At 45.5% G+C, this 26999-nt stretch overlaps 1 protein-coding gene across 2 annotated transcripts in view; it reads right to left on the bottom strand.

Moving 5' to 3' along the window:
- Positions 1-26999, bottom strand: part of frmd6 (FERM domain containing 6) — a 135153-nt gene that overhangs the window by 45140 nt on the left and 63014 nt on the right. For both annotated transcript variants that reach the window (XM_086003167.1, XM_086003168.1), the window contains exons 2-3: positions 26539-26802; positions 22490-22580 (exon numbers count right to left, since the gene is read on the bottom strand). In XM_086003167.1, coding sequence (XP_085859293.1) covers positions 22490-22580; positions 26539-26637 — 190 coding nt within the window. In that variant the 5' untranslated portion in view covers positions 26638-26802. The remainder of the gene's footprint in view (positions 1-22489; positions 22581-26538; positions 26803-26999) is intronic.

The raw sequence follows: 26999 nt of genomic DNA, 5'->3' as shown, positions 1-26999 counted from the left end.
GCGTCACCAAGGGAGGCCTTACCCACCCAGGGTCTACCGCCAGCAGTTCTCCTATCTCAACATGTCTGACGAGCAGTGTGTTAGGAGGCTGCGATTCCGAAGGGAGGTGGTCACAGAGATCTGCCAGCTGCTTCGGAGAGATCTGCAGCCACAGCTGAGGTGCAGGACGTCTCTGTCGGTGGCAATGAAGGTGACGGTGGCTCTCAACTTCTATGCCACCGGCTCCTTCCAATCCGCTGCTGGGGACATTGCTAACATCTCCCAGTTCGCCGTGCATTGCTGCATCCGCCAGGTGACCAATGCCCTTTTCAGAAGGAGACGTCAGTTCATCTCCTTCCCCATGACCCTGGACAAGCAGCAACAGCGTGCAATGGGATTTGGAAGAATAGCGCGCTTCCCCATGGTGCAGGGCGCCATTGACTGCACGCATGTGGCTTTGCGGGCACCTGTGGAGAATGCCGAGGATTACCGCAACCGGAAGGGCTACCATTCCCTCAACGTACAGCTGGTGTGTGACCACAGGCAGCTCATCCTAGCTGTCAATGCTCGCTTTCCAGGCAGCAGCCACGATGCCTTCATCCTGCGACAGACTACTGTGGCTGACATGTTCCAGGCACAGCCTCAGCCACGAGGATGGCTTATCGGGGACAAAGGCTATCCTTTGTGTACCTGGCTCATGACCCCGCTCCACGCGCCCAGGACCCCTGCTGAAGAGGCATACAACGAGAGCCATCAAGCGACCAGGAACATCATCGAACAAGCAATCGGCGTCCTGAAGCAACGGTTCCGCTGCCTGGATCGTTCCGGCGGAGCCCTGCAGTATTCGTCGGAGCGAGTCCCATTTCGTGGTCATTTGCTGCATGCTGCACAACCTGGCTATCCGCAGGACTCAGGCATTGCCACCACAGATTGGAGCACCACCTCAGGAGGAGGAGCAGGAGGAGCAGGAGGAGGCGGACCAGCACAGGAGGGAGGCACAAGGTCCAAGGGCCACCCGTTGGCGGCTTATTGAACGTAGGTTCTAGGCCCCCTCTCAAGGAATGGCTTGTGCCAATTAAAGAACATGAATGCAGCCGCTCCGCAAGCCCTCAGCCGGTCAAGGCAACAAAAACTTCAAAGTTCAAACATGGACAATCTGATTAAAGAAAATTGTTTATTCCACAAACTCTGTGCCCTTCCCACATGACAAACAGAAACAGAAAAAAACCCCCAAAAACAGTCAGACACATAACTCGCTCCCACAACCTGGAGAGGATTAACGGAACAGTGAAACAAAAAAGACCGTCATCCTCGGCCTTCATAAAAACAAACACAACATCCTCGGCCTTCATAAAAACACAACATCCTCGGCCTTCATAAAAACAACACATTTGCCCACACCTTCTACTTTTTGGCCCGCGAGGGCGATGCCTTGCGCATACTTGTGCGGCCCCTGCCCGCCCTGCTGCTCCTCCTCAATTGGAGCCCAGTGGCTGCAGCAAGGCTGGGGGAAGGCTCCTGAGGGGCACATGGCGAGACGGCAGATGCCCTTGGGGGTCGGCCTGCACGAGCTCTGGCCCTCGAGGGGCCGGCTGGTGACTGCTGCAGCTGTGGCTGGGCGGCATCAGTGCGTCCAGCAGCTGGTGGCAGCTGCACTGGTGGAGTGGCAGTGTCGGCTGCAGGAATGGGGGCAAGCTGGCTGATGGCAGGCGCTCGCTGGTCGCCTGATACAGTGGCAGTCGCCCGGGCCAGCACTGTAGCATGCGCAGCAAACTGCTGAAGGACAGCCCGCTGGGCTGCTGCAGGGCGGCGGGTGCCCTGGCGATGCCTGGCTGATGCAGCCAATGTGGCACCAGTTAGTGCCCGTGCTGCCCTGGTCTGTGACCGCATAAGACCAGCCAGTGACTGGACGGCACGACTGAGCACTTGGGTATTCGCCGACTGTGCTGCCCCGAATTCCTCCACACTCCCAGCCAGTGACTGGATGGCACGAGTGAGCACTTGGGTACTCGCCGACTGTGCTGCCCCGAATTCCTGGAGACTCCTGGCCTGGGCCTGGACGGCACGAGTGAGCACTTGGGTACTCGCCGACTGTGCTGCCCCGAATTCCTCCACACTCTGAGCCAGTGACTGTATGGAGTCAGGCATCCGTGCCACTACCCCCATGAGCTCCGTGTGCCTGCGCTCCGAGTCGACGGCCATTTCCTCTAGGAGGCGCACCTCCTCTGCGCTGACCGTCGCAGGACTGGAGGCCGCACTCACCCTCTGGGGAGAAGGCCGCTGAGCTTCCCCACCCCTCCCGCGTTGCTGCAGGCCGCTGGGCCCAGGAACTTCACTCTCCTGCGACCCTTCCCCCAGGCTCCCCTCCAGGGAAGACGTGTCCCCTACATCGCCATGGGCTGCCGCAGCTGAGGGTGCCACTGATGGACCGGCTACCTCTTCCTCCTCCTCCTCCTCCTCTTCCGAGGGGCTGTCACTGGCAGCTTCAAGGCCCGCCTCCTCACCTGGCGTCTCACCATCTGAAAGCAGGAAGGCACAAGAGTAGCTTTAGAGTGAGGACAGGGCGTCAGCGAGGGAGGCATGAGTGGTGCCATTCACCGCATTGGTCGGACAGTGGCAAAGGATGTTGATCTGATGCGCAAGTGGAACGAGAGAGGTCCAAAAGGTGATGTCCTTACCATTGGTGCCCAGAACAGGGTTGGCATCTCCAGTGGCAACGGGGCCAATCACACGGACTCCCATAATGCGCTCCACGCGCTGGTCTAGGTCGGTGAGCTCTTGGTGCTGAGGTCGGCCTCCACCGGTCCCAATCTGGCAACGCCTGTTGTTAGCCAGCTTGGCCTGCAAGAGAAAGGACGGCCTCTAAGTACGGTGTGTAGCCCTGATCTTGTCTGCACTGCCTCCCATGGTCGAATAGCTTGGACAGTGTGTAGCCCTGATCTGGTCTGCACTGCCTCCCATGGTCGAATAGCTTGGACAGTGTGTAGCCCTGATCTTGTCTGCACTGCCTCCCATGGTCGAATAGCTTGGACAGTGTGTAAAGTGCAGAATGTGCAATTGATGTTCATGCCAGTCCCATAGCTGCTGGATGAGGGCTGGCCATTAGGGCTTTCAGGTCCCTTTGTCCATAATGTGAGGTGCACATGCAAGGATGAGGAGGACACTGGAAAGGGTACTCACCCTGACAATCCGAGTGAGGTCGTTGAACTTTTTCCTGCATTGTACAGGATTCCTGGCAACCACACTGTTGGATGTCACCCTGTTGGAGACCTCCCTCCAGGCTTTGCGGTAGACGCTGGGCACCGGCTTCTTGCCACTGTCAGGGAACAAAACATGGCGTCTTCGCTCCACTGCGCTAACCAGCAGCCTCAGGTCACCCTCGCTGAAGCGCAGCGCTCTCTCCCGGGCCTTCTGCATCGTCCTGGGCGGTGAAGAGTTGCAGCAGCAGTGTTCAGGCCTAGGTGGAGGGCTGCAGTGTCCAGGGCATGGCAGCCAAAAAAATCGACCCTTCCCCCTTTAAGAGCTGGCCGGCGCCAGCGTGTCTGCCGTCAATGAAGAAATCACCGCACCTGCGCTGCGCCCGGCCTCGGCGGTATAGCTCAGCACCGCCGGCTTAGCGCCTAAAGATAGTTGTGCATCGCCAGTTTTAGCGCTGCAGCAACCTCTTAGGGCGATGCTACTGAATATCGGCGAAGTGGCCTCGACTTTGCACCGGGCGCAAACTTCAGCGGCCGCCCGACTTTACCGCCCCAAAAGTGGCTCAACTGAATTTCTAGCCCTCAGTGTTTGACAGCTTCAAACAGCTGTGAAACGCTGATATTTCATCTGTCAAAACCTCTTGACAGATGAAATTTCAGTCTGTGACATCACCTGTTGCCAGGTGGCCCTTAATTGGCCTGCTGAGCCCTCTGGGTGGGCTCAACAAGGTCAATCAAGTTAAAATCGCGTGGCTTGGCCGCATCTCGATGGAGGTGGGACTACAACCCCGAAAGTTGTAGTCCCGCCTCTAACACGACTCCTGAATGAAAATCCTGCCCACTATGTTCATAAACTTTTTTCGGGAATAATATAAAGTACTATTGAGATATGCAGTTACTGTTAGTCCCATCCATCAAATGTAGGATGCATAGGGCTAAAAATTGAGTAGCTACCCATTTGGGGCGCTAACTTCACTTTTTAGCGCCCCGGAAAAATTAGCGCCCCCGCGCCAGAACTTGAGTGGTTGTGCCCCAAGAGGGAAGCGGGGCGCTACTGGAAGCGCCCCGCTTCCCTCTTGGGGCGCTGCGAGTCAATATCGCGGCGCTATGTGCCGCAGCGCATGGCGCGCCACAGTACTGCAGGCCTTCCTCCCCTTCTTAAAGGGGAGGGGCCTTGCACAGCTGAATTTCACGGGAGGCGTGGGTGGTGCCACGCCCGAGCGCTAGTTGCTTTGCCCTCTTAGGGCGCTAACGGGAGGCGCAAACCAACCCAATTTTTCCCCCATAGTTCCATTATGACATTTTTTAATACAGTCTTATTGCTGTATTTTTTTCCCAAAGCATTTAATTTGTGTCTCGTTTTTGTACATGCTTGTTGATATTGTTCACATAGGGATTGGAACTGCATTCTTTTCACGCAAAACTACATTGAGCTCCAAGTTACACCAATGTGCTATCTTAAAAATAAACAAAATATTTTCTTCAGAAACGTAAAAATTCCAAAATGTAATCATCATAATTTGAGATACTGTATTGATACCTTCTTCACTTGCTACACAGTGAGATTGGTCAGCCAATTAATTTGAGCACAGAGTGCAGTTGGCCTTGCTTCAGTCTAAGTGGTTTAGTATATCACTGGATGGGAACTGTAAACAGGTGGTCTTTAAGAGAAATTCCAGAGCAATAAGTAGTCTCTCATCTGTGCTTTCTGAAGGAGCTTTGCATGTGTTTTACGCCCTCAGCTCACCACTGGAGGTCAATCCTTTGGAGTAGGCTGCATTTGGCCACAAGATAAAGAAAGATTCTCATGAATCTGAGCAGAGTGAGGCATTTTTTTTCATAATGTATCACACTTCAATAGTAAGAAATGCCTTCTCGTAAATTTAAAGTTAGCTAATTATAATTTTGAGCACTACAAAGAAGTTACTGATGTACACGTGTCCACACAGCTGCAAATAAATTACGACACAGAGAGTATTAAGATCCAGAGAATCCCTAAACACTTATCATAGCTTTTTAAATTCATAATCAACCTTAGAATCCCCAAAAATAAATAATTTCCTAAAGAAAATGGTTAGATTTAAATGATTATCAACAAGCTAGTGCAGAAGCTCTCAGCAACCATGTGTACTGCTTTCATCATCAAACCAAACCAGTTGAAAGGCGGTCAGAGAGTGAATACCATTTCAATCAAGCAAAAGTAATCAACCCAGAGCACGATAAGTTCCCAAACAGGCAATGGCCACACAAAGATAAATAACATGTACATCACAGTTTAACATTTTGTAACATAATTAATACCACAATCCCTATTTACAACAGAGATATCAGGGTAGAAATTGGTATGCGTTGCACCCGTTTTTAGTTGGTCCCACTACTAAATTCATGGCCCATTTTTTAGGTGTCCCGGGAAGACGCCCCTTAAAGGACTCCTTTACAAAATTAGTCACAATGAGTAGGGCAAGCATCAGGCGTTCCCCACTCAAGATTCTTCAGTGGCCGCAACGAAAGATAAGCTATAAGATATCTTCGTTCATGTGGAGCCAGGGAGAGTAGGAGTGCTCCCTCGACTCCATAGGTGTTGCAATCAGCAGCCAGCCCCCACCCCATAGTCCACGCGAACCCCACTATGAGGACTTACCTGAGGGTCGCTGTATTGATGTCCGCTTCACCGGCAAGCTGCCTGGGGATGCCTAGCGGGTGTCTGCAGCTCGCCAGTCTAATTTAAACAAGGCCCAATTTCGATTGAGCCTCAGGCCTACCTGTTCTGGTGCAGGGATCGTTCACTGCACCGAGTTTGTGCTGGCAGGCTACCTGCCCCATATATTTTAGATAAATTCCAAATGCACTATTCTCTACAAAATACATGTAATTTATACCCATCTATGTAATATTTAAAAAGTCTTAAATATGCACACTGTTCTGTCTACAAAATCCTACTTCCTGTGGTCATGTTTCTGTCACACTTTTGTATCAAACCTTTTGCAATATAAATTCTTATGTCCGCATCTTTAAATATAAACTGCCTATGTAAACTTGTCATGCTGTAATTACACCCTCATACCAGCGGTGGTGCTGCAGCACCTCAGTTTTTTGCATTTCCCAGCTCTTCAGCCTGTACTGCAGAGAAACTGCTATGCTCCATACAACTCTACTTCCAAAATTGCCCTAGTATTACTATTTAACTATAAATAATATTAAATCAAAGTATTATATCAAAATAATATATGTCCTTTCACTCTCCACATTAACATGTTATACAATGAGTGTTCTCTTGAGAATTTAATGTGCATGCAGTCATAAACATCCTTTCACATGGGATAAGTATGACTGAAAAGGCCAAGACATAAGCAGGTAGGAATGATAAAGGTCGTTGAGCCCATCCAACATGTCATGTTGTTCAGTTCTCTTCAGGACTCATTCAAATTGCTTTCAATCAAGCCCTGGTTTTGTGCCTATATTCCTCTTCCCTGATGATATAGTGATTTGACAATGTAATTTTTTCTTTTTCGCCCCCTTCAACCTTTTATATAAAGTATTGTTAGAACTAAGGAGCTGCTCCACTTTCATTAATTGTCTCAATCTATGGCTTTAGGGGTTAACAAGTCATATATTCCCTTGTACATTCTGCAAAATCTTAATCATTTAATCCTAAAACATCATGTGCTGACTTACAAAAATGTTTTGACAAAGGATGAACTGATAACGAGGTCAATAGGGCATCTAGGACCGTGGTGAATGACGGGACCAATAGACTATCTCCTTAACCAACAAAATTTAAGTTCAGCAAAGCTCTGAAGGAGCAGCTTGGACATCTGATTATTTGGACAAAGTTTATTAAAATATCACCGAATTACATGACACATAAACATATGAATAAGACAGCCTCCCGTACAGGGTTCAGATTGTTTCTTAATTCATGAATTTCAGGAACCGAAGGCAGCTGCTGCTTACACACGAAAGCTAGATATTTTTCATAATTCACAACAAAGCAAATTTGATGATCTTCCTCTCTGCTGTTCAAAAATATTTCTTGCTTTGCCAGCCAGTTACTAGCCCACATATTCTCAATCAGTGACATTTGCATCCAGTAAAGCACTTTCCAATCTGTGCTCTCTTTGTTTCCTTTCACTTCTATCATTTAGTTGTATTTCCTAATGCATATTTTTTCTCTGTGAAGGATTTACTTCCTTTTATAATTTAGCCAGTTTAGCTTGCATCCTGGTTGTGTGCTTTATGTGGTACATGCAAAACAATTATCATTAATTGCTAACTGGTTTCAAAATGGAAGGCCTTTGGAAACATAAATTACCCCATTAGCAGGGTCCTTACGCCATGAAATAGCAGCCCTAACTTTCTGCGGTGAGTTTAATTTTTTTTGTCGTGCAAACACAACAATTTCTTGACATTCACGGGGATGTTGACAGTGAGCTCCAGTTTTTGCAAGGTTAACAGCGGAGCGGCACAAATTGTCCAACATTTTGTGGCGATTCACAACTCACGACGTGTCTCTTCCTCGCCTCGACTTGCTGATTTTTATGCATTAATAACGGCGTGCGCCGTGAATGCGTTGTTATTTTTTCACCAAAGTCTGGGCCCATATTTATTCTAAAGCTATTTTAAATTTTTAGAGAAAGGTACAGTGAGTGCTGATAATCAAAGTAGACGATGTACCGCACCCATCTTTTGTAGTGCTTTACAGTTTAATAGGGCTCACTGGCTTTTAATTAAAAAATTATCCTAAGGTTTTGCAATCTGTAATTTTAATTAATGTTATGTTCCCCTGTTTTAATATATTCTCCTTTTTCCTCTTTAACTCCTTCCCTGCCACACCACACTGTCTAGCCAAGAAGATAGGCAAGTGATCGGATCCTAGAACATTGTCAATGCAACTGTAACAAATTGCTACCATGAGCAGAAAGGGCTAACTTGCCCTCCAATTTGCTCTTCATTCTGTGTCTGTCCTTCCCTTGCCACTCTCTAAGAAGACATGGCCTGAGATTAATAGCAATGGGAGAGGCAATGTTTTGCTAATAAAACTATATTATCAAATTAGAGACTGTGATGCGAAATGCTTGCAATTTTACAATAATTTACTGCGTGCAATCTTGATATTTCATTTATTGCTTGTTTTCAATTAGCTGTAGCCTGTTTAATGCAAAAGATCCCATGCCACTATTCAAAGAAGAGCAGGGGAGTTCTCCTGGTGTCCAGCCAACATTTATCCCTCAACAACACCTAAAAACAGATTATCGGTCACTTATTTCATTGCAGTTAGTGGGACCTTGCTGTGTGCAAATTAATTGCCGCATTTCCTACAACAGTGACTACAATTCAAAAATACTCCATTGGTTGCAAAGCGCTTTGGATCGTCCTGAGGTCATGAAAGGTGCTATGTAAATGCAAATTCTTTCTTTCTAAATCACAGTAATCTGGATTGATATTTTGGCTATTTATAGCCTGGACTCTTTTCAGTCCGTTTGCCCTGACAAACACTACAGATACAAACGTTGAGAGCTACCACTGAACATTTAATTTTAACTATAACCCCAGTTTTAATCTAACCTGTCTGACGGGAATGTGATGGGTTCAGGTCGGTGGTCCATTTTACACTCGCCCAATGTTAGTTCCATTGACGTCAATAGAGCATTAAATCCGTAGGAGTGTAAAACAGACATCCGACCCGAACCCGCCCCATCCCATCAGGCGCGTTAGGTTACATTCGGTGCTTATGTTTTTCACTTAATGTATTGCTGCCATTGCAACTTTGTTAAGTAACCTCTGATTATATGTTAAATAACCTCTGAATGTAAAATTTTCCAAAAGAGAAAAATAAACTTTAATGTGTTATTCTAAAACCTGTAATTTAAAATGCTTCTAGTCAAAGCTAATCTTCGGTAAGTGATATGACCAGAATAGTATCAGACCTCAAGGGTCAAACTTCAGGGAATGAAGTTGGAGAACAGTACAACCAGGAACAGTGGTGTCATGAAAGGGCACGAGTGCTACGAAAAGACAAGGAATTGGGGATGCTGGATGGATTAAGGTTGGTAAAAGAAGCAAGAAAGGTAGAAAACTCTTTGAAACTACCCAAGAGATTATATTAGTGAACTAGGTATTGTCCAACACCACAGAAGATAAAAGGGTCCCAGAAGACAAGGTAGCTAGAAAACCCAAGCAGACAGTCTGGACAAAGAAGCAGGATGCGGGCTACACAGATATTGCAGTCGAGGCATGTCTTTGCTGAGGAAAGTGGATAGCCATGTGTGTCCTAAGGACAATATTTACAGGATGGTGCGCTGTCCACCTGGAGCTAGGGCAATAAGTATTGAGAAAAGGTTAGCCAGGATACTGAAGCAGACAGATGGGATGCTGTGATAGTAGTCGACATAGGGGTAAATGGCATAGGAGAAATATTATAGGAGCCCCAAAAGTCACATATATGAGGACTGTCTCAAAACACAACGACAGAGGATGCAAAATAATGTTTTCTGATATGCTTCCAGTATTTGGTAAAGGAGAGTTTACCAAAAGAATTTAGGAGGTAAATGAGTGGCTGGCTGTGTGGTGTGAGAGCAATAATGTTACCTTCGTAAATAACTGGGAATCCTTCCAGAATAAACAAGATTAGTACAAGAGAGATGGGCTAAACTTAGATCAAGTAGGGACTTGCGAGGAACTTTGAGATAGCAATAGAAATCATTTAAACTAGTCAAGTGGCACGGAGGAAACAGGATCTCAAACGAGAATGATGGTAGAGTAGAGGTAGTCAACAAGCGGATATGGACACAGAAACTCAGATGAACTGGTGACCAGATATAAGCAAATACAGGGGAACCGGAGAGGAGGCAAATCTATAATAAGGTATATAGACATGAATGGTAGAAGCATTAGAAATAAGATGCCAGAACTGGAGGCTGTTGTAGTATTATGGAACTACCATGTGGTGAGCATATCAAAAACATGGCTAAATTCTGATCATGACTAAATCCTGATCATGGCTAAATCCCGAGGATGGAAATGAACATAGCATTCAGGGTATAGAGTGTTTCCTTCCCTAGATGTGGTGGGAAGGCTTGTATGCTCCTATGATCCTGAGAGCTCTTCCAAGGTGCTGCACAAAAGGTTGCTACACAAGGGGTTGGGGATAATATATTAGCATGGATGGATAGAGGATTGGTTAACAGACAAAAAACAGAGAGTAGGGATAAAAGGGTAATTTTCCGGTTGGCAGGCTTTAAATAGTGGGGTGCCGCAAGGATCAGTGCTTGGGCCTCAGCTATTTTATAATTTATATTAATGACTTAGATGAAGGGACCGAGTGCAATGTATCCAAGTTTGCTGATGATACAAAGCTAGGTGAGAAAGTAAGCTGTGAGGAGGACACAAAACGCCTGCAAAAGGATATAGATAGGTTACGTGAGTGGGCAATAAGGTGGCAGATGGAGTACAATGTGGGGAAATGTGAGGTTATTCACTTTGGTAGGAAGAATAGAAAAACAGAATATTTTTTAAACGGTGACAAACTATTAAATGTTGGTGTTCAGAGAGATTTAGGTGTCATCGTACAGGAAACACAGAAAGCTAGCATGCAGGTACAGCAAGCAATCAGGAAGGCAAATGGCATGTTGGCCTTTATTGCAAGGGGGTTGGAATACAAGAGTAAGGAAGTCTTACTACAATTGTACAGGGCTTTGATGAGACCACATCTGGAGTACTGTGCACAGTTTTGGTCTCCTTACCTGGGAAAGGACATACATGCCATAGAGGCGGTGCAACAAAGGTTCACTAGATTGATCCCTATGAGGAGAGGTTGATTAGATTGGGTCGATACTCTCTGGAGTTTAGAAGCATGAGAGATGAACTCATTGAAACATACAGGGGTAAAAATTGAGTGGCGCCCCTTCCACTGCAAAAACGCCCCCTGACCCTGTCGGACATATTGTCTGGCGATAGGAATGGGGCACAAGCGGGGTGCTGCGCACGGTGATGACGTCATTGTCAGCAGCGCAGCGCTACCGGCTACTACCGCCGCTAACTTCCCGCTGAATGTCGCGGGAGGTGTTAGCGGCACCGCGCCTGGGCGCTAGGGGATTTGCGCCCCGTTAGCGCCCACCGAGGGCGCTAACAAGAGGCATAAATTAACCCAATATTTCCCCCATAAGATTCTGAAGGGGATTGACAGGGTAGATGCTGAGAGGTTGTTTCCCCCGGCTGGAGAGTCTAGAACTAGGGGGCAGAGTCTCAGGATAAGGGGTCGGCCATTTAAGACTCAGATGTGGAGGAATTTCATCACTCAGAGGGTTGTGACTCTTTGGAATTCTCTAACCCAAAGCGTGTGGATGCTGAGTCGTTGAGCATTTTCAAGGCTGAAATAGACAGATTTTTAGACTCTAGGGGAATCAAGGGATATGGGGATCGGGTGGGAAAGTGGAGCTGAGGTCGAAGATTAGCCATGATCTTATTGAATCTCCTAACTGCTTTCCAGCCACTGCACCAAGCAACATCTCATCCTCGGTGATTTCAACCTCCATCTCAATCATCATGCTCTCTCTCCTCTGAGTTCACTACCCTCCTATCCTCCCTTAATCTCTCCATCCATGTGAACTCCCCAACCCATATTCACGGACACCCCCTTGACCTTGTCATCTCTCGTGGCCTCGCTACTCCCACCGTGTCAATCGAAGATAAGGCCATCTCTGACCACGTCCTTGTATCGCTCTCCACCCACATCCCTCTTCCCCCACCCAACCCTATTTCCTTCTGTGCCCGCCCCTGGAAAAAACTCTCTCTCAACTGCACTTATGAGATCCCAACTATCCAGCCTTTGGCCCTCCATTCACCATGACATTTCTGCAGCTACCAATCTACTCAACCACACCCTCACCACCACTTTTGATGCCGTAATCCCTATTAAAACCATTACTCTCTCTCACCCTGGCCGTTCCTCCTGGTACGGCCCACATCTTCGCTCCCTCAAGTCCAAGGGATGCAGGCTTGAATGGATATGCCGGACAATTGGTTTAGCCATTCACTGCCAGATCTGGCTGGACCACATAAAACATTATCGGGTCCTGCTCTTGTTTGCCAAAACTGTTCACTCTTCCAGTATCATTCTGGAATGCAAAGATAACCCCCAACTGCTATTTTCTACTGCTAACCATCTTCTTAAACCCCTCTCCTCTGTCTCCTCCACCCTCACCTCCAACAACAAGTGCGAGGAGCTCATGGACTTCTTTGTCTCTAAGATTGAGACCATCCAATCAGGTGCCTCTGCCAATTCCCTTCCTTCCCCTAACCCACCAGGCCTCTAAGGTTCCCCCTGCCCTAGCCCTGAGTTCGCATCTTTCTCCAGTTTCTCTCTGATCTCCCCTCTTGACCTCTCCATGCTCGTCTTGTCCATGAGACCCACTTCCTGCTCCCTCGACCCTATTCCCACCAAACTGCTGACCACCCAACTTCCTTTTCTGGCTCCCGTGTTAGCTGACATTGTTAACAGTTCACTCTCCTCAGGTACTGTCCCCTCTCCTTCAAATCTGCCATCATCACCACTCTTCTCATAAAGCCAACCCTTGACCCCCTCCGTCCTTGCAAACTACCGCCCCATCTCCAAACTCCATTTCCTCTCCAAAGTCCTTGAACGTGTTATCACCTATATAAATACAAGTTATTGTTGCTGTTGTTGAATGGTGGAGCAGGCTCGAAGGGCCGTACGGCCTACTTCTGCTCCTAATTCTTATGTTCTTATGTTCTGCTGAGAATATACTCCTGGTAGGACCACCCAAAATGAGACATGTCAAAAGGTCAAACAGCAGTCCACCAGTCCTCCTGGTAGTGGGTTGTGAGTCAAGCTAATGATCTGTCCACGTATAAATGCCTTTTGTTATAGAAACAAAAGCCCAAAAAAAAGACAAGTATATTACAACTTGCAGAAATAAACATCAACTGTATAGAACCACGATCTGCGGGATGTACGGCAAGATGATACTCAAATTGAGTTAAATATCTTGCTTTGGACAGGCAGCAGTAGAAGAAATGGTTTGCCACCTGTATCACTAGACAAAGTAGACTCTAACTAACTATAGAGCGATTAGAAAAGCTGGAGTGGCCCAAAAAAAGAGATGGTATAACCCTATATCCAGGGCCACCTGGGAGGTAAAAGACATTGGGGGAGAAATTGGGTGAGTAGCGCCACCTGTTAGTGCCTAAAGAGGCAGTCAGTGGCTGTAGCGCCACTGGCTGCGTCTGCGGCGATATTCAGTAGGGGCGCTAATGGTGGCGTTAGGCATTTGCGCTGCGCCACCACCGATGACGTCATCGGTGTGCGCAACTCCCCAATCGTGCCCCGTTCGCGATATTTGGTAGTGAACGCCGCAGTTGCGCCGCTCGCTACCCGCGCCCGGTTCACGGGGCCTTACTGTGCCGGCAGCGGCGCAAGTTAAGGTGGAAGCGGCCGCCTGCCAGCACCTCCATCCCCGGCCTCCTAACCACCACCTCCCCACCGCGGCATTGCCGGCTGTTTCCCGAGAGCCCAGCACTTCTCCTTGGTGCCGGGCTCATTTGCCGGCACTCGCGATCGGGGCTCGCGCTGTTGCAGGCACCTCCCCCTTAACAGTGGGAGAAAGGCCTGCAGTACCGCAGCGTGCCGTGCCGCAGCGTGTGGCGCTGCGGCACGTTGCGCTGCGATAATCAGTTTCAGCGCCCTAAGAGGGACGCGGAGCGCCTCGAGCCTCGCCCCGTGTCCCTCGGGCGGCACTGAAACTGAATTTCTGGCGATCGGTATCACTCCGATCGCTGCGCTAAATCCTGCGCTCCGCCGACTTTTGCCCCACTTTGGTGCCCCAACCCAATTTCTAGGCCATTGATCGTGCGGGAGGTAGAAAGCTTCAAAATGAACGACTCTGGTTAGACATCTCTAATGCTAAAAAATGCAAGCTATCACTAGGGGTATGATATAGAACACCTGCGGGGGACTTTAACTGCCAGCGGGTTTCTGACAGGAAACGACTGGTCTCCGTTAGTTTTCCGACTGTGGGAAGTAGATGCCAGCAACCAGAATTGGGCCGCAGAGGATCGCCTGACGGCACCCAAGTAAGTGGAGAAAGGAGGTTCCAGGGGGTTTCCCAGTGGGTGGGGAGGGGAAAGAGTCCGGGGCAGGGGAGGCCTAAATTATCCTAAACATGCCTGCACCTCCTGGCCCCACAAAGTAAAGTAAATAATTTACCTGGATGGCATCTTCAGCTTCCCGATCCTGCTCACACTGGACTTCACCTGGTGGGAAAGCCACAGCAGCTTCACAATTTTAGCCCAAGTTAAAATCGTTGTCTGGGTTCAATGACGTGATCAGATGCTGATTAGCATATGTGAGCAACTGCCCGTTAAAATCAGGAATGATGGGATCTGGGCTGCTTTCCGGCACATAAGTAATCTGGGACATTTTGACAGCCGGGTAGGTACGGTTAAAATCTTAACGCCACCCAGGCTAGTGTAAGAAGGAGGACAATGTGCTCACTTAAGGAATAAGAAGGGTATTTTGACAACAGGGAAGTTATTTAAATGGGAGACGAATCAACATAATATAAACTAGGATAACCCAAGTGGTTTACAGGAAAGATAGGGAAAATGACAGAGGGGGAGGAGTAGCCTTCGTGATTAAGGATGAAATCACTTCAATGATAAGAGGATATAACGAGAGGTAAGCAGGCAGTGGAGACTTTATGGGTAGAATTATGAAATAGGAAAAGATTTAAGACTGTAGTGGGAGTTGTGTATAGGCCCCCTAGTAGCAGCTTTGAAGTGCTAGGTTGTATAAATGCAGAGATTAGACAAACGTGTAGCAAAGGCAAAGTGGTTTTAATGGGGGACTTTAACATTCACATAGATTGGGATAAGCAAACTAGCACCTGTCAGAAAGGTAGTGAATTTCTTGAGTGTCCAGGATAGTTTTCTACAACAATATGGCCTAGAGGCAACAAGGGGGAAAGCCATATTAGATTTAGCAATGAGTAATGAGCTAGATTTAGTTAACAGCCTAACTGTGCGTGAACATTTATCCAATAGCGATCATAACATAATCGAGTTCAATGTAGCACTTGAAAGGGAGCAACGCGAAACAGATTTAGGCAAGGCCATCTTGAACGGGATGAGGCAGAGACTGTCCACAGTAAACTGGGCAAATCTGTTAATGGGAGATGTTCAAAAAAGAACCTAAGGTGATACCGAACCAGTTTATGTCCCTGAGAGGCAAGAGCTCTACTTGCCAAAAAAAAGCCATGATTGACTAAAAGAAAAAACATACAAAAATGCAAAAAATAGCACAGATCCTGGCGAGTGGGAAAGATACAAAGAACAGCAAAGGGTCACAAAAGAGATAGTAAGAGCTACAAAAAGGGAGTATGAAAAGAAACTTGTAAGGGATAGCAAAATCAATACAAAGAATGTTTACAATTACATTAGGAAAAAGAGGGCAGTCAGGAGCAGTGTTGGCCCCTTAAAAACTGAAAGCGGTGATATTGTCAATGATAAGGAAATGGTGGACATGTTGAATAATTATTTTGCATCAGTATTTACAGTAGAAGAAGAGGATAGCATGCTGGAAATCCAAAAGAAACTAATATTGAATCGGGGACAGAGACTCAATAAAATTAACGTAAGTAAAATAACAGTAATGAAGAAAATAATGGCACTAAAGAGTGACAAGTCCCCAGGACCAGATGGTTTCCATCCCAAGATTTTAAAGGAAGTGGGTGAGCACATTGCAGATGCCCTAACTATAATCTTCCAAAGTTCTTGTGATTCAGGAATTGTTCCTTTAGATTGGAAAATTGCGTATGTCACTCCACTATTTAAGAATGATGAGCGAGGGAAACCAGGGAATTATAGACTAACACCTGTTGTCGGGAAATTGCTAGAGTCTATAATTAAGGACCAGGTGACTGAACACCTCAAAAATTTTCAGTTGATCAGAGAGAGCCAGCATGGATTTGTGAAAGGTAGGTCATGCTTGACTAACCTGATTGAATTTTTTGAAGAGGTGACTAAAGTAGTGGACGGGGAATGTCTATGGATGTTATTATAAGGACTTCCAGAAGGCATTTGATAAAGTTCCACATAAGAGACTGTTAACTACGGTAGAGTCCCACGGAATTGAGGGCAAATTATTGACCTGGTTAGGAAATTGGCTGAGCGGCAGGAGACAGAGAGTAAGGATAAAATGCAGGTACTCTAATTGACAGGATGTGACTAGTGGTGTCCTGCAGGGATCTGTATTGGGGCCTCAACTATTCACAGTATTTATTAATGACTTAGCTGATGACACAGAAAGTCATACATCCAAATTTGCCGATGACACAAAGATAGGTGGCACTGTAGGCAGTGCAGATGGAAGCATAAAATTACAAAGGGATATCGACAGGTTAAGTGAATGGGCAAAACTGTGGCAAATGGATTTCAATGTAAGCAAATGTGAGGTCATCCACTTTGGACCTAAAAAGGATAGAACAGGGTACTTTCTAAATGGTGAAAAGCTAAAAACAGTGGAGGTCCAAAGAGACTTGGGGGTCCACGTACATAGATCATTAAAAATGGGGTGATCTATTTGAAGTTTTCAAGATATTAAGGGAAACAGATAGGGTAGATAGAGAGAAACTATTTTCACTGGTTGGGGATTCTAGGACTAGGGGGCATAGTCTAAAAATTAGGGCTGGACCTTTCAGGAGTGAAATTAGGAAACACTTCGACACACTAAGGGTGGTAGAAGTTTGGAACTCTCTTTCGCAAACAGCAATTGATGCTAGATCAATTGTTAATTTTATATCGGAGATTGATAGCTTTTTGTTAACCAAAGGTATTAAGGGATATGAGCCAAAGGCAGGTATATGGAGTTAGGTTGCAGATCAGCCATGATCTCATTGAATGACAGAACAGGCTTGAGGGGCTGAATGGCCTATTCCTGTTCCTATGTTCCTATGGTTTAGAGGCAGAGTTAATAGATTTAGTGCATGACTGCTTCTTGACCCAGTGTGTCAAGGAAGCCACAAAAGACAATGCTTGTCTTGATCTGGTATTCGTTAATGACCCAGCAAATGTACAAGAAATGGAGGTTGTGGCATACTTGGGAAACAGCGACCACAGAATGATAACTTTTAACACGATCTGGGAGTCAATTTGAAAGGGCTAATTTTGATGAAATGCAGAAACAACTAAAATGAATAAATTGGGAAAGTTTGTTCACAACAGTTCAGTAGAAGGCAAGTGGAACACGTTTAAAGGTATAATGCAAGCATGCAGGATGAATACATTCCCAAATCCAACAAGCTCCAAAGCAAACATTTGAAAAAATTAAAAAAGAAATTAAAAGTGTGACATAAAGAAATGGACATTGCTGGTCATCTTCCAAAATTCTATAGACTCTGGAACAGTTCCCATGGATTGGAGGGTAGCTAATGTTACCCCACTGTTCAAAAAAGGTGGTAGAGAGAAAACGGGTAAGCCTGACATCGGTAGTGGGGAAAATGCTAGAGTCCATTATAAAAGATGTAATAGCAGAGCACTTGGAAAACAGGGACAGGATCGGACAAAGTCAACATGGATTTACAAAAGGTAAATCGTGCTTGACTAATCTACTGGAATTTTTTGAGGATGTAACTGGTAGAATAGATAAGGGAGAACCAGTGGATGTGGTGTATTTGGACTTTCAGAAGGCTTTCGATAAGGTCCCGCATAAGAGATTAGCGTGTAAAGTTAAGGCACATGGGATTGGGGGCAAGGTACTGACTTGGATAGAGAACTGGTTGGCAGACAGGAAGCAAAGAGTTGGAATAAACGGGTCTTTTTCCGAGTGGCAGGCAGTGACTAGTGGGGTACCGCAGGGATCGGTCCTAGGACCCCAGCTATTCACAATATATATTAATGATCTAGGCGAGGGAATTAGATGTAATATCTTCAAGTTTGCAGGCGACACAAAGCTGGGTGGGCGTGTGTGCTGTGAGGAGGATGCCGAGAAACTCCAGTATGATTTGGACAGGTTGGGTGATTGGGCAGATGCAGTATAATGTGGATAAATGTGAGGTTATCCACTTTGGTGGCAAAAACAGGAAGGCAGATTATTATCTGAACGGCAATAGATTGGGAGAAGGGGAAGTGCAACGAGACCTGGGTGTCCTTGTGCACCAGTCGCTAAAGGTAAGCATGCAGATGCAGCAGGCAGTTAAGAAGGCAAATGGTATGTTTGCCTTCGTAGCAAGAGGGTTTGAGTACAGGAACAAGGATGTCTTGCTGCAGTTGTACAGGGCATTGGTGAGACCACACCTTGAGTATTGTGTGCAGTTTTGGTCGCCTTATCTGAGGAAGGATGTTCTTGCCATGGAGGGAGTGCAGCGAAGATTCACCAGACTGATACCTGGGATGGCAGGAATGACGTATGAGGAGAGATTGGGTCGATTGGGCTTATACTCGCTGGAGTTTAGAAGAATGAGAGGGGATCCCATTGAAACTTATAAAATTCTAACAGGACTAGACAGACTAGATGCAAGAAGGATGTTCCCGATGGCGGGGGAGTCCAGAACCAGGCATCACAGTCTAAAAATAAGGAGTAAGCCATTTAGGACAGAGATGAGGAGGAATTTCTTCACCCAGAGAGTGGTGAACCTGTGGAATTCTCTACCACAGAAGGCAGTTGAGGCCAAGTCATTAAATATATTCAAGAAGGAGTTAGATATATTTCTTAAGGCTAAAGGGATCAAGGGATATGGGGAGAAGGCAGGGACAGGGTACTGAATTTGGATGATCAGCCATGATCTCATTGAATGGTGGAGCAGGCTCGAGGGGCCGAATGGCCTACTCCTGCTCCTATCTTCTATGTTTCTATGTTTCTAAGAGAAAAATGGCCTGTAAAAGTCCTGTAGGGAGAAAGTGAAAGGAGCATAGCAGCTGAGGCTAAGCGTAATAATAAAAATTATTTCAACACCACAACTGCAAGAGGACAGTTAGAGAAGAGGTGAAAACCATAAAGGGCCAAATGGGCTTGAAACTGAGGATGAGAAAAATATAGTAAATATTTTGAGTAACTACTTTCTCCATGTATTCACAAGGGAAGACATGTGAAACATGCTCTCTCCAAACAAAGATATCACAAATAAAATCATTGACTTCACCAATAGAGGTGGAAGCTCTAGACAGGCTAAATTGACAAAACAAATACATTCCCAGGGATAGATGGTATTTATCGCAGAGTGCTTGCTGATAGAGACTAGGGAGGAGATTTGTGAAGCACTGACAATCAGTATGAGGGAGTCAATGGACACTGAGGAGGCACCAATAGATTGGAAACCATCTAATCTGGTGCCCATATTCTATCAGGGTGTCAAAACAAACACTATAGACCCATTAGTCTTACTTCTATTCCATGTAAAATAATGGAATTGATTATCGGGAATAAGTATGAAGATCATCTGTACAAAAATAAGTTAGTTATCAGCAGTCAACATGGATTCAGAAGGGGAAAATCCTGCCTCAGAAAACTTCCCGACTTCTCTGAGCAAGTGACAATCCAAGTGGACTGCGGGAAGTCTTATTACTTGGTGCACCTCAACTTCTAAATGGCTCTTGATAAAGGTCCACACAAAGGATATTAATTAAACTCAAAGCTGTGGGTAGTTAGAGTAAACCCTGGGAATGGTTAAGAACCTAACGGATGGGTAGGAAACAACCAGTACTTGTTAGAGGAGTTATGTTAGGGTGGTGGGGGGAGTACTGAGAGGAGTGCCCCAGGGGTTGGTGTTTGACCAAATTTTTGCTCTCCCCCTCTTGAGTACAAAAGTAGAGTAGTTATGCTGAATCTTTATAACGCGCTGGTTAGGCCACAACTGGAGTATTGCGTCCAGTTCTGGTCACCACATTTTAGGAAGGTTGTGAAGGCCCTTGAGAGGGTGCAGAGGAGATTTATCAGAATGGTTCCGGGGATGGGGGATCTTAGCTACAAGGACAGGCTGGAGAAACTGCATTTGTTTTCATTAGAGCAAAGGAGGTTGAGGGGTGATTTGATAGAGGTGTACAAGATTATGACGGGTTTGGATAGGCTAGACGGGGAAAGGCAGAATGGAACACAGACACACTGGCGCCGGCCAGTTCTTAAAGGGGAGTTCTGACGAAAGGTCATCGACCTGAAACGTTAACTCTGTTTCTCTCTTCACAGATGCTGCTTGACCTAGAGTTTCTCCAGCATTTTCTGTTTTTATCTTAAAGGGGAGGGTTGATTTTGCTCTCCATCCACATCCTGCTCATTGCAGCCTTGAATCTCGGCCTGGAGAGACCTGTACATCAAATCTGATGGAAAGAACAATGGAGAGACCCAGGGAAAGAGCTCAGAGTGCAGCCCCCACAGTCTCTTCTAAATCGATACAAGGGCAAATCAAAATGAACCTGCAAAGTGCTGCTCAGTACCCAAAACTCCTTCACACAGCGTTGAATCTCTCTAGAAGTCTCTCTCTCTCTCTCTCTCTCTCTCAGAATGCGTGGTGCAAAAATGTCACCAAAAACCAACAAAAAAAGGCAGGAAGCGGTCGCCTTTAAATAGCGCTCCCCCAGTCCCTTCCTGACTGTAAAATGCTCCTCTCAACCTGTCGTTGCTAGCAGCAGGCGGTAAGGCAGGGGGCGCCACTCAATATCCGGTCCGGGGTGCTACTGGGGCGTTGCGCACTCGACTGACGTCACGATCTGCAGGCGCAGGAGATCGTGGCGGTAGTGTTTAGCGCCGCCGCAAAATGTCTGGTTAATTTTGCGAGCGACGCAAGCATCACCGTGCCCGGGCGCTAGTTGCTTTGCGCCCCATTAGCGCTCTCTTAAGGCGCTAATGGGAGGTGCAAACCAACCGAATTTTTCCCCCTTAATCTTTTCACCTATTTAAAAAGATTTTTTTGTAGCTTTCTACACTTCATTATTTTATGTTAATACAGTTTGTTGCCACTCATTTTCTTTAATTTTTTTCAAATGCCATTATTGGTTTTACTTGTATTTATGTTCTTCTTTCGTTAATCTATTTAATGTTTTATTTGCCTACATAACAGTTACTGCACTTCAGAGTAATTCAGTGTATGGTGAAATGCTCTGAGATTTCTGAGAGATGGGATTACAGCACTATACAAATGCAAGTCTTACTTCCTTATTCTGCTTTGGATCAACAAAGACAGAAAAACTGGGCCAGTAATAGGTAATTAACAAACTTGGCTCATTATAAGAGTCCCAAATTCATGGCTGCCATGAATTTTAAATTGCTTAGAGTCTTTTATAATCGAAGAGATAGATGGTGACTTTTAATCCTGAGTTCAAAATGGTTTGCTTCAACACTTGCTTGTGATTGATGGGAGATTGTTAAGGAAGTTTGGATTTTCCCACTGATCAGATCGTGTGAATGATCCGTTCTTGCTTATTTTTTTTGCAGTCTTTGTCCACTGTATATTTGAAACATTACTTCATAAAGTCCATTTGCCTGGGTGGAGGGCAAACAGGAAAATCAGGTGGAAAGATCTCATGTCCTCAACTGAGCCCACCTTATTTTCTTCCATTTAAATTAATGGAAGGAAAACCATTGGCCACCTGATTTTTCTCTCTTCACTGCCGAAGCTCAACGCTCAGGTAGTAAAGATTAAGATCTACCCGCACGGTTGTATACAAATTCAAAATTGTTACAGCAGCTTTCTTTAAAAACTGTAATAAACATGTAAGTAGATGCATATGTACTTGCCATTGAAACTGGTGTATAGTGTAAAAGTGGCACAGCCCGTGAGTTTTACACCAAGCAGCAAAATATTGTTCATACTGTTATGTCACCACACTCTGCAAGTGATAAAACTCTGTGTGGGAGTGTGATTTAAACAAATTATGTAGTAGGTACAGGAATGAACTATATATGATACTGCATCCTTGAAGATACAAACACACACACACAACTCTCAACAGTTAAATCAAAATTCTAGCAAATCTAAGACTGATCTCAAGGCAGGGAAATGACTGAATTTATTTTCTCCTTTTTGTTCTGGGGGTTTATTGTCCTTGTTGATTAACTTCCCTGCTATCCAGTCATACTTATATTTTTACTAAATAATTCTGTGATGCCTAAATTACACCACATTGTAGTACAGCACAAGCGAAAAGCTGAGATATGATAAAATAGTATGAAGAGGTTACACATAAAATAAAAGTTTGAATAAAGCTCTGTGGCACTCTATGTGATTCCAAAAAAGTGGATATATTGCAGATGATGTCGTTTTACCTCATCATTGTGGACACTGTAATCAGTCTCCAGTCTCACTTACTTTGTATGACACTGAGCCCAAAAAGATGACAGTCTTTCAGCCTTAGAAGGTCACAGACTTGAATGAATAATTCTTGGCATAAGGCTTTAACCTACAAAAAAGAAACATTATGAATTTTTGATTGCATTTAGCAAAGGCAGATTCCAAGCATTTAGATTCTCCGACTTCACAGGAATTGAAACTGAAACACAGCAAGCAGTATCTTACCCAGTTTTTAGATAAACATGCTAAAAAGAAACTACTTCAATTTATTCACTACATACTGCAGTTGTCAATTTTGTATCCTCCTCGGAGCAGAGAATAAAGTGGAAATTATGCCAAATTGTATCCTCCGCCATTTCCGCTACCTCCAAAGTGATCCCACCACCAAACGCATCTTCCCCTCCCCTCCCCTTTCAGCATTCCTCTCTCCCACATGGCAGCTCTGTCTCATCCTGCCAGTACACTTCACACCTAATCCCAGCCGTCTTTTGTCTCCACTTGTCCTATTACCATTTCGTCTGGTTTTGAATACCTCTTAATGTCTCTTTTACTTCTTTTGTTCTATCGCAGCCCTGCCTTTGATCTATTTTATTTCCTTTCCAGTTTTGAAAAAGGGTTTCGACCCGAAAACGTCAACTCTAATTTCTCTCCACGGATGCTGCCTGGCCTGCTGAGTTTTTCCAGCATTTTCTGTTGTTATTTAGTAATTTATTTAACAGATTAAGCTTTTTTCTACTGATATTTCAAATAATTTCAGGTGGCAGAAAAGATATATGAAATACATTCTAAATATTGGTGCATTTCAGATTAAATGAAGTCAATGAACACAAAATGTGGCAAGATAGCAAAGAATAGAATCTTCAACCGCTTACAATATATGCCAAAACGTTATGTCAGGTTGATTTAAGCACCAGGATGCTTCCATTTGGTAGGGGGTGTATGCAAACAATGGATGTGTGGTTAGTCACAAATGGACTCGTTTTTGCATCTGTGCTCGCGGTGCCATTTATGTTTGGGCCAAAGACTGAATATTCAATGGCTATTCAAAGGGTATGGAAGGCTCATGCACACTCCCTCATCTGCCAATTTCTGCACTGCACACAGGAGGGATGGGCAGATGCAGTATATGGATTGAAGGTGCTCTTCTCTCACTTTTTGGAATGTAACTTTAAACACTAAGGAAAATGCTATAGCTATATGGACTCCTGTCCTCATGTGGATTGCATCTCATTTGCAAAACAAAGAAAAATATGCACATGCATCAGTGCTGTGCATAGATAAGGCCAGTTCCTAGATGCTCCCATGCATCACATAAAAAAAAGAAAACTACATAGCAGGGGACAGCAAGTGGCTCCCTCTCTCCATTTCAATGACACTCCCTTTCCTGTAAGCTCAGTGATTAGCTTCCTCATCCCTGTGGTAGAAGAGAGAGGAAATTCAGAATGAGTACAAATCTAATTTTGTGCTTGTCTAGGACCTGAAACTAAATGCACAAGTGAAATATTTCAGTGAGGTTTTTTCAGTAAACATTCTGGGAACAGAAGGAGGAGAATGAACATTGGGAACAGCAGTTCAGCATGACTGCTGTCATGAATGTTTTATTGGGGGAAATAATGACCTGCTCTGTCCAATTTACGCTGGAGTGAGATTCCAAACTGTGTGTGAGATCAATTGTTTCTGTAACAAAGTGCCGGGATTTTCCTTACCTCGGCAGGTCCGGGGCGGGCAATGTCGGTGGTGGTTCGTGGCCCCACTGCTGGCCCCTTCCTGTTCTGGGAAATGAATTTACGTTGATGGGGCTTGTTAAACCCACCCAGCATATTTCCCGGCCCAATTAGAGGAAGCGGGTCTGGTGACGTCATTCATGACGCATCATCAGTCAGTTTCCTTCAAGGGACGATGGCCAACTTTTTTTTGACGTTTGTGCTGTCAGTGTTCTACAGTGTGCTGCAACACTGCACAGAGGTGCAGGGCTACACCCAGGTTCTCCCATGACTCCCTCCATATGCTTATGGAGGGAGTCACAGCATGCATGGAGGTCCTCTTCCCTTCCAATGGGCGGAAGACACTACCCCTGGAGAACAAAACAGCCTGGTTGCACATTGCACAGGAGGGCACAAGCAGGGATGTGGTCAGGAGGACCTGGGTGTAGCGGCACAAACTTTTCAATGATCTCAGCAGATCACGAAACGTTAGTACAAAGCCACACTCAACCTCATCCTGCTGTGCCTCTCATCACATCCCCATCACTCTGCCTTCCCTACCCTACTCCTGCACATCCTTACTCACACCAACTTACCTTGCACCTCCACCCATCGCTCTCTCTCTACATTATCACATCCCTATCTCACTAGCTATCCCTCACACTCATCCTAATGAAACCTTTATTTTCAACACTTTGCGTTCTCGGACAGATTATGTGCACCTTTTGAAGTGGCTTAGTAAGTTGCAGTGAATGGTGAGACATAACGGTACCCCCCCCCCCCAATGGTGATGAGTGTGAAAGGAATGGCTTGGGCATTGTAGGGATGCTTTATGGTGTTGGTGTGGGGTGGTGCCAACCTGACACATCATGTGGCAGCCAGGGTGTACAGCATCAAGTGAAATAAATCTGACCATGGTGAGGCCATCCCTGGCCTCCCAGGCAGCAATGTGGTTGAGTGCTGATGCCCTCTGTCCTGTGCAGCATCAGTTGATTGTGGAGAAGGTTGGTATTGTTGTTGGTGCTGCTGGTGTGCCTGGTGCTGCTGGTGTTGGGGCTGATTGTGGTTGGATTCTGAGGACCAAGGTGAGAGAGTATAAAGGGCACCCATGCTAATGGAATAGATGGCAGGTGAAGTAGAGACGACAGAAGCAACCTGTCAATGGTGAGAGAGGTAATGAGGTTAGATTGGATGGAGACTTGTGTAAAGACTTACAGCATGGTAAATCTGTTGTGGAAATGCAGTGAGGAACAGCTTGTGGCTGAGGGAAGATATCTCTGTAAGGTGGGAGCTTTTACTTTTCATTTAAAGCTGTCAACTCAACAGCTGATTCAATGGCCACTGAACTCCCACCTCAGCTTGACAGACATGGTCCACGACCAGTGTGGACCCCGTGGGTGAGCTGTCAAATGCAAAAGGTGAGCTGAAAATCATTCTTAAGTGGCTCTAAACAAGCCACTAATTACCTGTATAGGGTCACTCGCCGCTGCCTGTCGGGTCTGCTCAGTGCTGACAGACCCGATATCGGGAAAGGCGCGTGGGTGCGAGTTGACAGCGGGTTCCCGATCTGCTGTCAAAAATATCAAATTTCCCACCCGACCCGCCACCAATCCCGCCTGCTGACCCCCCTGAAAATTCCGGCCAGTGTCTCAACATGTTGCCATCCAATGTGTTGTGCCACAGTGTATTAGGACTTGGGCTTGCACCTTGAAGTCTTCACACAGTAAGCTTTTGACTTCAGCTATGGCATCAGTAGGAAACACCAAATGGAGGGTAGCTACTTTTTAAGAGATAGGGAAGGAAATAATTTGGAGGCCTAGTTAATTCGCTTGCATTCATGTACCTTCCAGTAGCTCACTCAAGAATCAGACTGGAAGATAACTAGAAAGAGGATGCCCAGCAACTTTTTTGCTAGGCAATGATATGTGCAACTAAAAAGGGACTAAATAAAACACATTAAAGTGGGTTTTAAAATGTGCCTTCTCTTCTAAAACAATAGGTTTAAAGGCAGTAAGACCACCTCATCATTTTTCATAGTAAATCTCAACTTTTTGATTTAATATCTTGCTGTACTGAACACCCTTAGTACCTGTCATACTAAATATTTAATATATTTAAAAGTAAAATCCAACCATGCAGTGGGTCACAATTTGGAATAAACTACTCTTTATTTTTATTTTGATGAAATTTCGGAACATAATGGGTTAAATAAAGAAAGCACTGAAAGGGACCTCTAAGGAAGAACTACACCATATGGCAAGAATATTGTGGAGACTTCACTCTTAATGTTGAAGAAACTGTCAAATGTGCAGCTGTTCATTGAAGGAAACAAAATCAATAGAAAGAGAAATGGGCAAAACCTACATTCACAATAATATTGAGAGCTTCGTCATTGGGAAGGAAGACACAAACACTCCGGCGGTCCTGCATCACTTTGTTGTTCTGAAAGGTGAACTTGCTCATCACGCCAAGTAGGCTGTAGGATGGTTCTCCCAGGTACCCCAGGGTTCTTTCAAATTACAAGTCAGAGCATTGGGCTGTAGTGAACTGCAGTAGTAAGCAAATCCTCTTCATCACACACTTGCAAGAGGTAGGACTGCTCTGGATGTGTCATAACACTCACTGCAGCTGGATAGGAGGGAAAAGTTATACATTATCATCAGATGAGAGAAGCCAGTCAAACGCTACACTGTAATTAGAATATTTCTTGGGCAAGCTTAGACACAACTGTTGATTTAAATGCAAAGGTGAGTTAGCTAATTGCTATTGACTGCTGAGGTTTAAAGGCCCACATTCATTCTTTTAAGACTCGTCTTAAAAATAAC

The sequence above is a fragment of the Somniosus microcephalus genome, chromosome 12 (assembly GCF_052327205.1).
Source record: "Somniosus microcephalus isolate GS21.2 chromosome 12, FLI_Smic_1.0, whole genome shotgun sequence".
Lineage (NCBI taxonomy): Eukaryota > Metazoa > Chordata > Chondrichthyes > Squaliformes > Somniosidae > Somniosus > Somniosus microcephalus.
This window is presented reverse-complemented; position numbering and strand designations above follow the sequence as displayed.